Genomic DNA, 14329 nt, shown 5'->3' with positions numbered 1-14329 from the left:
ATTGTTTTCTCGTGACATATTGTACTTCATGATAGTGGTAAAAATTTCTTTGATATTACCTGCGTTTATTTGTGAAAAAAACTGACATTTTGAGGGGTCTATATGATAGAAAATACCCAAGTGTGACATCATTCTAAAAACTGCACCCCTCAAGGTGCTCAAAACCACATTCAAGAAGTTTATTAACCCTCCAGGTGTTTCACAGGAATTTTTGGAATGTTTAAATAAAAATTAACATTTAACTTTTTTTCACAAAAAATGTACTTCAGCTCAAATTTGTTTTTATTTTACTAAGGATAACAGGAGTAAATGGACCCCAAACTTTGACCCACCAAGTGCTTCACAGAAGCTTATAATGCAGAACCGTAAAAATAAAAAATCATTTTTTTTTCACAAAAATTATCTTTTCGCCCCCAATTTTTTATTTTACCAATGGTAAGAGAAGAAATTGGACCACAAAAGTTGTTGTACAATTTGTCCTGAGTACGTTGATACCCCATATGTGGGAGTAAACCACTGTTTGGGCGCATGGGAGAGCTCGGAAGGGAAGGAGCGCCGTTTGACTTTTCAATGCAAAATTGACAGGAATTGAGATGGAACGCCATGTTAAACATTGAAACCCCCCACAAGTGACACCATTTTGGAAAGTAGACCCCCTAAGGAACTTATTTAGATGTGTGGTGAGCACTTTGACCCACCAAGGGCTTTACAGAAGTTTATAATGCAGAGCCGTAAAAATAAAACAAACATTTTTTCCCACAAAAATTATTTTTTAGCCCCCAGCTTTGTATTTTTCCGAGGGTAACAGGAGAAATTGGACCCCAAAAAGTTGTTGTCCAATTTGTCCTGAGTGCGCTGATACCCCATATGTGGGGGGGAACCACCGTTTGGGTGCATGGGAGGGCTCGGAAGGGAAGGAGCGCCATTTGGAATGCAGACTTCGATGGAATGGTCTGCAGGCGTCACATTGCGTTTGCAGAGCCCCTAATGTACCTAAACAGTAGAAACCCCCTACAAGTGACCCCATTTTGGAAACTAGACCCCCCAAGGAACTTATCTAGATGTGTTGTGAGAACTTTGAGCCCCCAAGTGTTTCACTATAGTTTATAACGTAGAGCCGTGAAAATAAAAAAAACAATTTTCCCACAAAAATTATTTTTTAGCCCCCAGTTTTGCATTTTCCCAAGGGTAATAGGAGAAATTGGAACCCAAAAGATGTTGTCCAATTTGTCCTGAGTACGCCGATACCCCATATGTTGGGGTAAACTCCTGTTTGGGCACACAAGAGAGCTCGGAAGGGAAGGAGCACTGTTTTACTTTTTCAACACAGAATTGGCTGGAATTGAGATTGGACGCCATGTCGCGTTTGGAGATCCCCTGATGTGCCTAAACAGTGGAAACCCCCCAATTATAACAGAAACCCTAATCCAAACACACCCCTAACCCTAAACCAAACGGTGAACCCTAACCACACCTCTAACCCAGACACACCCCTAACCCTAATCTCAACCGTAAATGTAATCCAAACCCTAACCCTAACTTTAGCCCCAACCCTAACTGTAGCCTTAACCCTAGCCCTAACCCTAGCCCTAACCCTAATGGGAAAATGGAAATACATTTTTTTAATTTTTCCCTAACTAAGGGGGTGATGAAGGGGTGTTTGATTTACTTTTATAGCGGGTTTTTTAGCAGATTTTTATGATTGGCAGCCGTCACACACTGAAAGACGCTTTTTATTGCAAAAAATATTTTTTGCGTTACCACATTTTGAGAGCTATAATTTTTCCATATTTGAGTCCACAGAGTCATGTGAGGTCTTGTTTTTTGCGGGACGAGTTGACGTTTTTATTGGTATCATTATCGGGCACGTGACATTTTTTGATCGCTTTTTATTCCGATTTTTGTGAGGCAGAATGACCAAAAAAAACAGCTATTCATGAATTTCTTTTGGGGGAGGCGTTTATACCGTTCCACGTTTGGTAAAATTGATAAAGCAGTTTTATTCTTCGGGTCAGTACGATTACAGCGATACCTCATTTATATCATTTATTTATGTTTTGGCGCTTTTATACGATAAAAACTATTTTATAGAAAAAATAATTATTTTTGCATTGCTTTATTCTGAGGACTATAACTTATTTTTTTGCTGATGATGCTGTATGACGGGCTCGTTTTTTGTGGGACAAGATGACATTTTCAGCGGTACCATGGTTATTTATATATGTCTTTTTGATTGCGTGTTATTCCACTTTTTGTTCGGCGGTATGATAATAAAGCGTTGTTTTTTGCCTCTTTTTTTTTCCTTACGGTGTTTACTGAAGGGGTTAACTAGTGGGCCAGTTTTATAGGTCGGGTTGTTACAGATGCGGCGATACTAAATGTGTACTTTTATTGTTTGCTTTTTTTATTTAGATAAAGAAATGTATTTATGGGAATAATATTTTTTTTCTTTATTTAGGAATTTATTTATTTATTTTATTTTTTTACTTTGTCCCGGGGGGGGGGGGGGACATCACAGATCGCTGATCTGACAGTTTGCACAGCACTCTGTCAGATCACCGATCTGTCTGAGAGCACTGCAGGCTTACCAAGCGCCTGCTCTGAGCAGGCACTTGGTAAGCCACCTCCCTCCCTGCAGGACCCGGATGCCACGGCCAGCTTGGATCCGGGCCTGCTACAGGGAGGGAGGGAAGGAGACCCTCGCAGCAACGTGATCACATCACGTTGCTGCGGGGTCTCAGGGAAGCCCGCAGGGAGCCCCCTCCCTGCGCGATGCTTCTCTATACCGCGATCATGTTTGATCGCGGTGTGCCGGGGGTTAAAGTTCTGGGGGCGGTCCGTGACTGCTCCTGGCACATAGTGCCGGATGTCAGCTGCGATAGGCAGCTGACACCCGGCCACGATCGGCCGCGCTCCCCCCGTGAGCGCGGCCGATCGCCCTGGACGTACCATTCCGTCCTTAGGAATTTAGGCCCACCCCACATGGACTGAATAGTAATTCCGTTGGCAGAAAGGGGTTAATCACCCCTCACATCCGATCACTGGCTCGCTCTTGTTATCTGCACCTCAAACATTTCTAGAATTCGACCTTTTCTTACTTTCGACTCTGCAAAAACTCTTATTATTTCACTTATTTATTCTCGTCTGGACTATTGTAACTCTCTACGAATCGGCCTCCCTCTTACCAAACTCTCCCTGCTCCAATCTGTCCTGAACGCTGCTGCCAGGATCATATCCCTCACCAATCGTTACACAGATACCGCTACCTTGTGTCAGTCATTACACTGGTTACCCATCCACTCCAGAATCCAGTACAAACTTATTACGTACAAACTTATTACCCTCACCCACAAAGCACTCGATGGCTCAGCACCACCCTACATCTCCTACCTCATCTCAATCTACCATCCTATCCGGGCACTCCGTTCTGCTAATGACCCATGGTTAGCATCCTTAATAATCAGAACCTCCCACTCCCGTCTCCAAGACTTTTCACGTGCTGCGCCAATTCTTTGGAATGCACTACCCAGGTTAATATGATTAATCCCCAATCCACACAGTTTTAAGCGTGCCCTAAAAACGCATTTGTTCAGACTGGCCTACAGTCTCAATGCTTTAACCCAACTATCCATGTGTTGCCCATTCAAAACTTTTACCATAACCAGGTTCCTCGAATCATGTTCTCACATGCTTTATGCATTTAATTAGTCCTCTCTGTCTGTACTGTTAGATACTTAGGCTGATAACCGGTTCTTGCAGCATTACATGAACACTATTCTTACACTATGGCTGGTCCGAACAACGAAAGCAATTGTTACTATCCACCTTTTGTCTCCCCTTTTCCTCAGATTGTAAGCTTGCGAGCAGGGCCCTCATTCCTCTTGGTATCTGTTTTGATCTATGTGTTTATTGTTATGCTGTAATGTCTATTGTATGTACAAGTCCCCTCTAAAATGTAAAGTGATGAGGAATATGTTGGCGCTATAGAAATAAAATTATTATTATTAAACACTACTGATCAGCTCATTCAAGCATGATGCAGAAAAAGAAAAAAAAAATTCTCCTTCAGTCTTACTCTTTGCTCAGTCAGTCTCTGTGCTCTGCTGCAAGACTGATATCGGAACGGGTTTATAAAACTTGCCTCGTACATAAAACGGCATTACATTTTTACATAATTGCAAATAGGCTTCCAATTCAGAGTATGCACTAAAGAATCCTACACTGGCTTATGCAGAATTATGTGAGTACCCTATTATATTGATGGCTGGATCATAAAATACAAGCACTTCTTGCCATTTACCTTTCGTGTCCCCCTATTTCCTCAGACTGTAAACTAACGAACAGGGGCCTCACTCCTTTTGGTATCTGAGTTATGTGTTATTCTGTAATGTCTTTATTATCTGTACAATTAGCCTTCTGATCGTGCACTCCGCCTCCTAGCCACAGGTGTTTTAATTACAGCAGGTCCAATACCCCTCCACAGAGAGAGAGAATTTTAGTCTAGGAAGAGGTTTCACATGCACCCATTCAGATGGAGACGTTTATTCTCAGCGAGGTAAGGCAAGTTTAGGACCTGGTATAAGAGAGATGCCGTAAAGGGGCTACCAGGTACACATAAAATTGGCCATTTTTATGCGCTAAACGCTCTCATTTTTCATATTTCTAGTGCAGTAATGCAGTTCAAATTTCGTGTTTCAAGTTTGCATGTTTCAGCGCTGCAGTGTGCTGCCTTATTTAATTATCTGTACAAGTCACCTCTAAAATGTAAAGTGCTGCGGAATATGTTGTCACTATAATAATAATAATCATTTTTATTTCTACAATATAGATGCGATAAGACTAACATCCTCTATAATCTGAACCTCACTCCTGTCTCCAGCAATTCTCTTGTGCTGCGCCAGTTTTCGGAATGCACTACCTTCGAAAATCCTGTTAATTCCCATTATCCACTCTGTATCTGTACTTGTACACATACTGGCTGGTTCCTGCAGTGTTATATGAATACTCCTATGTATTATATTGATGGATAGACCGTACACGATAAGATTTATAATAATAATAATAATCTTTATTTTTATATAGCGCTAACATATTCCGCAGCGCTTTACAGACATTATCATGGCTGTCCTCAATGGGGCTGACAATCTAAATTCCCTATCAGTATGTCTTTGGAATGTGGGAGGAAACTGGAGTGCCCGGAGGAAACCCACGCAAACACGGGGAGAACATACAAACTCTTTGCAGATGTTGTCCTTGGTGGGATTCGAACCCAGGACTCCAGCACTGCAAGGCTGCTGTGCTAACCACTAAGCCACCATTTTATACCTTTTGTGTACCCCCTATTCCCTCGTAGATTGTAAGCTTTGGCAAGTGTTAAATCAAAGTGTTACTCTAATATCTTGCAGAATATGCTGGTGCTAGAGAAACAATTACTATTATGCTCTAAGCTAAAGTGGACTTCATTACATTAAAACATATATTCTGCCTCTTGTTTTAAAGGAAAATAATACTGTAAATAAAAGTTTGAAAAACATTAAATTAATTCTTTATTGCAAAGCCATTATTTCATTCTAGCCATTTGCAGTGATATTTTAATGTATCTCAACATATAACAATTTAAATTGTACACTATTTAAAAAAAAAAAAAAGCAGGTAAATAGAAATTAAACACTCATGCAGTCTGCTTGTCAATGTGCAGGTGGGTGAGCACAGTGCGCTCACTGTATAGTGACTGGTGACTGTTACAGCCACTGCACTGTCCTGATGACTGGAAGTGAGCGGATGCAGGGAAAATAAAACTTTATGTTCTCCCTTCAGCCACTGCTCCAGAAAGCTGGCTACATAGCATTTAAACACTATTGGAAGTGACAGTGAATCTGCAGGTAAATGTTTTTGGAGGTGACCATTTCTCTAACCTTGTTCACTGAATATACTGCTCACCTTTTTATTTCAGCCCAATATCGAAAACAAAATGAATATGCACCGCAAGTGTTTTTCCAAATCAATTACTCAGTTGTGAAATACACTATCTACTACATAATTGTCTAAGGGTCACTTCCGTCTGTATGTCTGTCTTTCTGTCATGGATATTCATTGGTTGTGGCCTCTGTCATGGAAATCCAAGTCGCTGATTGGTCGTGGCAAAACGTCCACGACCAATCAGCGACGGGCATAGTCCGGCGGAGTATGGCCGCTCCTTCCTCCCCGCAGTCAGTGCCCGCTCCATACTCCCCTCCAGTCAGCCCTCACACAGGGTTAATGGCAGCGTTAATGGACCGCGTTATGCCGCGGTGTAACGCACCCCATTAATGCAGCTATTAACCCTGTGTGACCAACTTTTTACTATTGATGCTGCGTATGCAGCATCAATAGTAAAAAAAATCTAATGTTACAAATAATAATAATAATAATAAAAAAAAAAAACGTTATTCTCACCTTCCGACGTAGCGCTGTCCTCGGCAGTGCAAGCGGCAGGTTCCGGTGCCAAGAATGCTATGCGAGAAGGACCTTCCATGATGTCACGGTCATGTGACCGTGACGTCATCACAGGTCCTGCGCTCATACCAACCCTGGGACCGGAAGCTGCCGCATGCACCGCACACAGGCGTCAGGACTACAAGGGGCCTTCGGAGGGTGAGTATATGTTTATTTTTTATTTTAAGTCTTTTTTAACCTGTTACATACGTGGCTGGGCAATATACTGCGTGACTGGCCAATATACTACGTCACTGGGCAGTATACTATGTGTCTGTGCTGCATACTACGTGGCTCTGTGCTGTATACTACGTCGCTGTGCAATATACTACGTGGCTGGGCAATATACTACGTGACTGGGCAATATACTACGTGGCTGGGCAATATACTACGTCACTGGGCAATATACTACGTAGCTGGGCAATATAGTACGTGACTGGGCAATATACTACGTGGCTGGGCAATATACTACGTGGCTGGACAATATACCACGTGGCTGGACAATATACTACGTGGCTGGACAATATACTACGTGGCTGGACAATATACTACGTGGCGGGGCAATATACTACGTGGTTGGGCAATATACTACGTGGTTGGGCAATATACTACGTGGTTAGGCAATATACTACATGGTTGGGCAATATACTACGTGGTTGGGCAATATACTACGTGGCTGGGCAATATACTACATGGCATGCATATTCTAGAATACCCGATGTGTTAGAATCGGGCCACCATCTAGTTTTTAATAAACTCCAAAGCCAATATTCCTACTTTTGTTGCGACAGTCCTTTACCCGGTTTATTTATATTCTTATTAAATTGTGTAATAAAAAATAAAGTAACAAATGGTTTAACGTTTAGGATATAAAGAAAACGGTTTTCTTTTATATGAAAGGCTGCAAGGACTGGCATATAATACTACATGGTCAAAAGCATCTTCCCGATAATAGCAGATTTTCAAGTTTTAGAGAGATGTGATGCTTATTTTTTTCCTCACTGCATGACAGTTCAAAAACTTATGAAGTGCACCTTTAGGGTAAGTTCACACAGGGCGTTTTTGCTGCTTTTTTTTCTGCAGCAAAACCTGATCATTTTGGCAGGAAAGAAGGTGCGTCATAAAAGCAAGTTTAGGTGTGTTTTTGTTGCTTTTTTTTCTCTTTGTCCTTGCTAATGTCCTTGGATTTTTAGCAGCAAAAAAGCAGCAAATAATGATTCCTGTATTTCTTTTAACACCCATTCATGTCAATGGGTGAAAAAACGCAGCAAAAACGCTGAAAGAAGTGGCATGCTCTATGTCCAAAAAACGCAGCAAAGCACAAAGTACTGATCACACAAAAAAAACTGTGTGCATGAGATTTCTGAAACCTCATAGGCTTTGCTGGTACTGTAAAACGCAGCTGAAAATTAGCATTAAAAACACAGCAAAAACGCCCTGTATGAACTTACCCTTAAAGCGTTATCATTCTAGGGTTTTTGGTTTTCTTATTGCAGCGCTGGAGTGGTGCCACCAATATAAGGCCCCTGCACTTATAACTTATAACTTAAGTCTTATAATAACCGTCCACCTTCTGCTGTTATTGGCGCCACTTTGGTCAGTCTCCAGCAGGTTGTGACCTGCCAGATTTCCCCAGTGTTTGCTGGGCGAGCCAAAGATCACTTTTCAATGCAAGTCTATGAGAGCCCAAATCTGGCTCCTATACTTACACTGAGATCTTGAGAGATGACGGCGCAGGACCGGAGTGGCTAAGGGAAGAGCTGAAGGTGATGTGTTGTGAGTATAATATTAGGTGCAGGGATCTTACACCACTGAAGTGGTGGTTTAAATTAACGACTCAAAAATGACAGGACCTGGACCAGCCTACCAATGATCCCTATACAAAGAACGGCATGCTATACAGGCACATCGCCAAGAAGACACGCAAGTCTCATGATGGTGTCAGCATCTTAAGTAGGGGGATTATGGACATAACCCCCTGACTAACATCAGTCGCCCAGGCTGGGGAGGAGGGACTGAACTAATTCACTTATACATACACCATCCATCTAGGGCAGTGTTCCCCAACTCCGGTCCTCAAGAGCCACCAACAGGTCATGTTTTCAGGATTTCCTTAGTATTGCCCAGGTGATAATTGGAGTACCTGCACAGGGAATAATTCCATCACCTGTGCAATACCAAGGAAATTTTGAAAACATGACCTGTTGGTGGCTCTTGAGGACTGGAGATGAGGAACACTGATCTAGGGCTAAACATACCCTCAGTACATTCAGGCTGTGCAGCACTCTACACACCCAATCAGGGGTCCCTGTCACAAAGTCTCTGCTGTGAATCCCCCGCAAAAACACTCCTGTTATGATTCCTATGGACAAAGGATGAAACACATCAGATGGGGCATGGGGGGTCTTTTTGTAGCATGTGGCAAGTGGACAAACTAACTGCCCTTGTAAGGGTGAGAGTTACTACAGGAGGCACAAAGGCTAATTACCAAGCACAGCATCTGGCCTGTGGTCCCTGCTGCTCTCTTTGGTTGATGAAATATCATTGCACAGATTAGGTGAATACAATACAGTTCACGGTTTTGTATGATTTGATCCTGAGTGTTAGTCTCGTTCATACATGAGACTGGTCCATTACTACAGCACTCATGGATTGCCCTAACCAGTTTCACTGATTATTTACAGTAGGCTTTGTTCCTTTTTATTATTCTAATAAAAGTTATCTTCCTATATGTATTCACTCCTGGCTGGGTTGTGCAAAAATCACTCAATCGACCTACTTTTATTAAACTGCAGAATTCTTTGTAATTGTGGGCCAATGACTTAGTGTTTAGATCTACTATGTTATATATCTGCAACAGACAATATGTCATTAAGTTTTTACCTCTACAGCCAACTTTGTTTTTTAACTTCGGATTAATGTATTAAACTAAAATACCAAAACAGAAATGCAATTTATAGAATGACTACCCTGATGTCATAGCTTCCAGTCATGGCCGAGACCACTGGAGCGGTTTGCGCTGGATCCATAGGAATTAGAAGTCTCTATTGTACATAAAAACATCCCTATCATTTTCAAAACTATTTTTTACATGTCAGACACATAATGATTAATTTGGAAAAACGTATATTCTCATTTTAACAAAACCATATGCTGATGTTAACTTCATTCAAATCTGAATAATGATAGATTGTACAACAGAAAAAAATTTATGAACACTCGAAAGATTGTTAACCATTTACATACTTTAATCTAGGTGTATCGAAAGATTGTTAACCATTTACATACTTTAATCTAGCTGTATCGTGACATCCCATCCAGTTTGTTCCTCATTAACCCCTTTCTTGCTGGAAGCAATTAAAAAATTGGCCAAAAATAAAAAAAATTTCAAACAGTTTTATGCCAGAACGATTTGTAAATTGACCTTTAAAGCATTTCTTTGCCGTGCACTGCCACAAAAAAAGTATTACACAGTGATCGTTCTAAGCAATGGTCTACGTGTGTAGTGTAGGACAGGACTAGTTCTACAGAGATAGCGTCCAGATTAAAGCATGGTACGGATTCTGAGCAGGGGTTCGCTTCTCTTTTTCCTAAGCTCCATAATATAGAATAGTTTTTCTAAACTATGCGAACTCTTAAATCTAAGAGAGCAGCCTGCTACCCAAAATTCTGCATCAATTCATATATGTTCTCAAAGAATGGTCATCGCCATGACATCCCATCCATTCCAGGAATACATGACAGCATTGCGCGTCACCTGTCACCTAAATGCTTCCTAGTCACTCTTTATAGCATAGATTAAGGCAAAAAAAGGGTTACTAATTCTTCAGCTAGTCAAAAGATTTTTTTATTTTTTTTTTAACTGATGCTTATGTTGAATCTCTTTTTGTAATAAGGCCCTTATCCAACGGGGCAATTCTTGCTCTTATTGCAAAGAGGAATTTGGAAGCATGACTTGAACATACTCAAACAGTGGTTTTAAAGTACCATTGACCGAAAACACACTATAAGGACCTATTTTGGTTGCCACACAAATCTTGCAAAGTAATACATGTAGCTTTCCATTTGTGAATATGCAGTCAGAGTAACTTTGCATGTCAGGGCAAAAATTATGTTTTAATACACATACCTGTTCTACAAAACATAAGGCTAATAAACTGTACTTTTCCTTTTTCCCCATTGGAAATAAAAAAAAAATGAAAAAAAAAATACCAAGACAAAGATAAGCATGATAGTTTATATTTAGTAGTTAAAAACACACAGCCACAATAATTAATACTGCTGGATTAGAAATTAATACATGCAAGTTAAGACAACCTCACAAAAATATGCTTACTTGAGGTGGGGGATTTGCAACGGTCTTCTGATGTTGTGGTGGTTTCATTAATGTCACAAAGACCAGCTAAAATATAAAACATCACAGGAGGATTAGTGCAGGGTTCTGTAATTTCTAACAATCAATAATTATGGTTGATAGATATCCCATTCCTGAAGATGCTTGCATTCATTGAATTAGTACCTTATCACTATTGTGATGGTCAAACATTATAGAGGCCTTTTAGGAGAGGGGGGCTTTGTTTCAACAGATAAGAGACCTAGATGATATGGAGAAGGTGGAAGAAAAACAAAAAAGGTTTAGGCCCTTTCTACCAGGCCCTATATGAACACCAGACTTGCAGGATTGGCATTTGCAGCCTTATTAGGCTCTGTTCACATAAGGTTTGACACTACATATAGGAGGCAGGGAGTAAGACTTTGTAGATTACGTCTTGCTGTCAGCCTCAACTAGGTGTATACAGCTGAAAATGATGTACGATAGAGCACACTGTGATCCTTCTGCATCATTGTAGTCAATAGCTCGTCAGCATACATGCCCGAACGCCGCTTTGAGGTTTGGACACAAGCCCCAACAGAACCACTAAACGTAGCGTCAAAAGTGATGTGAATCCTGCAGTCATCTTTGTATACTGCTCTTCCCTATATAATCCACTGAGCACAATCATTTAACCCCTTTCCCCTGCATGAATTCTAGCCATTAATGACCAAAGCTAATTCAGTGACTTAGTCTAGAACAGGTTATAACTTTGTAGAAACTAGATGTTTACCCATGAATCGGATTTTTTTGAGGAGGAACAGGGCTCTCTTTTAGTGGCACATATCAGATTTTTTTTTTCTTTCCACAAATGTTACAAAGAGCTCAAAAATATGGGAGGGGGGGAATTTTTTTTTTTTCATTTTTAGATAACCATTTTAAATAAAAGTTGTAAGTCTGCTGTCCTGAATCCATGCTTGATCCCTCGACGACCGTGTGCACAGCGTGTTGGCCGTCATATCTGTTCTTATACTGGTGTGAAAAAATCTGCGGTCCTGTGGCTGTGTGACGTCACTAAAGCCGCAGGCTCTCCTTCACAAAGGGAGAGAAATTATCGGCTTTAGTGACGTCACACAGGCACAAGACCGCAGATTTTTTCACACCAGTATAAGAACAGATATGACCGGCCGCATGCTGTCTACACTGAAGGTTTGGAGACATGAGGATTCGGCGGTCCTGGATCCAGGACAGCTTAGGTGGATCCAGAACTGCCGAATCATCATGTCTCCAAACCTTCGGGTGACACCCAGGATAGTACGCCACATCAGATATATAGAAGCAGAGGTAGGCTTCTGAGAAGCACCAGTTATTCTGAGCGAATATGAGTTTTTTCATTAAAAAAGTGCGCTTATATGCAGCTTTAATAACATTATAATGGGGAGTGCTGATGTACATTTTAACGTTTCTTAATTTTAAAATAAAGTTATTTTTTATGCCTCTAGCTGAGAATTTTAATATAACTAGATGGTGGACCGAATCTAACGCATCGGGTATTCTAGAATATGCATGTCCACATAGTATATTGCCCAGTCACGTAGTATATTGCCCAGTCACGTAGTATATTGCCCAGCCACGTATTATATTGCCCAGCCACGTTGTATTACGTGGCTCCTAGAACTTCCTTTTTTGCATTATTACCTCCTATACAGGACTATGGTCCAATTTCCAAACGTGGGAACTGCCCTAAAAGTGACTTCTCCTCCAGGGACCAAGTGAGGGACCACACCCTGTGCATCCCTACACAGCGCCCTGTGAGCTCCCCATGCAGACTACATGCGGTACCGCATGTGATTATACCTAGCCCCCCCCTCCTGCTCATCACTAACCACAGGCAGTCAGTGAGCGCACAGAGGCCGCGGTGCAGCACTCACCCCCGGGGCCGGATAGTAGCCTCCTCCTGGAAATGCCATAGCTGCAGGCTGGAGAGAGAGATGAGGACTGGGTGCACTGCTGCTTCTGGTCCCAGGGTTGGTATGAGCGCAGGACCTGTGATGACGTCGCGGTCACATGGCCGTGACATCATGGAAGGTCCTTCTCGCATAGCATCCTTGGCACCTGAACCTGCCGCTTGCACTGCCGAGGACAGGACGCCACTTCGGAGGGTGAGAATAACGTTTTTTTTAAATTATTATTATTTGTAACATTAGATCTTTTTACTATTGATTCTGTATACGCAGCATCAATAGTAAAGGGTTGGTCACACAGGGTTAATAGCTGCGTAACCGGAGTGCGTTACACCGCGCTCCGGTAACGCTGGCATTAACCCTGTGTGAGGGCTGACTGGATGATTGGAGGGGAGTATGGAGCGGGCACTGACTGCGGGGAGGAAAGAGCGGCAATATTGCTGCCGGACTGTGGCCGTCGCTGATTGGTCGTGGCAATGGTCGTGGGCGTTTTGCCACGACCAATCAGCGACTTGGATTCCATGACAGACTGAGGCCTCGACCAATGAATATCCATGACAGACAGAAGGACAGACGGAAGTGACCCTTAGACAATTATATAGTAGATGCATACATTTTTAGGTTTATTTAATTTTTCTGTAGGCCTAATGGCTGATAGACCTTAACCCTTGTTAGGATTTTGAAAAAAAAAATTATAATCGAGAGTATAAATGGAGAGTTGCAGGAGTGCACAGTTGTTTTTTCACTACTGGGCTAGGTTCACACTTAGACGATGATGTCCACTGAGCACCATATCTGGATTTCTGTGGGAAGCCCTGAAAAACAGGATTCGGATGGGAAATCTGAAAGACATTCACTTCTATTAAACTGATGGGGTAACTGTTTGGCCGCTATCCTGGCAGTATTTTTCAGATAGGCACTACTACATAGCACAATTGCTCTGTTGGGGCTCGGTCAGGGTTCCCGACAGCGTTCTGTTTTTCAGCGATTCCAACAGAAACCACTAACGTAATTTTTAGCAGCGGAGATCACTGTATTAGTGTGAACCTGGCCTTAGCGGAGCTGCGACCACCGTGATTATTTCAGCACAAAACTGACAGCTATGAGAAACCTATTAAGATAATTAAGATAATGGTTATGAGGGAAGGAACTAAACAGAGGTATTTGAAAAAAATAGAAATGGAAAGGAAGAAAGCGCCAACACTTATAATATGCTAACAAGCATACGAACAAAGAAGCAGTAAAGCAAACTTTTGAGAGGATAAATAGTGGACCAAGTGCAAAGACGCTCCCCACCAAACCCTACGCTCGTTTCACCAATGCTTCATCAGGGGTCCTCTTAAGCTTTTATATTACTGAATCTTATATTTATTCAAATGATTCTTATGTTAGTGTTGGCACTTTCTTACTTTCCATCTCTATTGTTTTTAAATACCTCTGATTAGTGCCTTCTCTCATACCCATTATCATGATTCATTATACTTATTATTACTATTTTTCATATCTGGGTGTTCATTATGGTACTCTTCACGTGACCCATTTACTATAATAAAATATTTTTTTTGACCATGCTTGATGC

General features: G+C 41.5%; 1 protein-coding gene across 5 annotated transcripts in view; it reads right to left on the bottom strand.

Annotated features, from left to right (window-relative positions):
- Nucleotides 1-14329, bottom strand: part of STXBP5 (syntaxin binding protein 5) — a 544022-nt gene that overhangs the window by 76802 nt on the left and 452891 nt on the right. For all 5 annotated transcript variants that reach the window (XM_069769165.1, XM_069769166.1, XM_069769168.1 and 2 more), the window contains one exon: nt 10811-10876. In XM_069769165.1, coding sequence (XP_069625266.1) covers nt 10811-10876 — 66 coding nt within the window. The remainder of the gene's footprint in view (nt 1-10810; nt 10877-14329) is intronic.

Source organism: Ranitomeya imitator, chromosome 5 (assembly GCF_032444005.1).
Source record: "Ranitomeya imitator isolate aRanImi1 chromosome 5, aRanImi1.pri, whole genome shotgun sequence".
NCBI lineage: Eukaryota > Metazoa > Chordata > Amphibia > Anura > Dendrobatidae > Ranitomeya > Ranitomeya imitator.
This window is presented reverse-complemented; position numbering and strand designations above follow the sequence as displayed.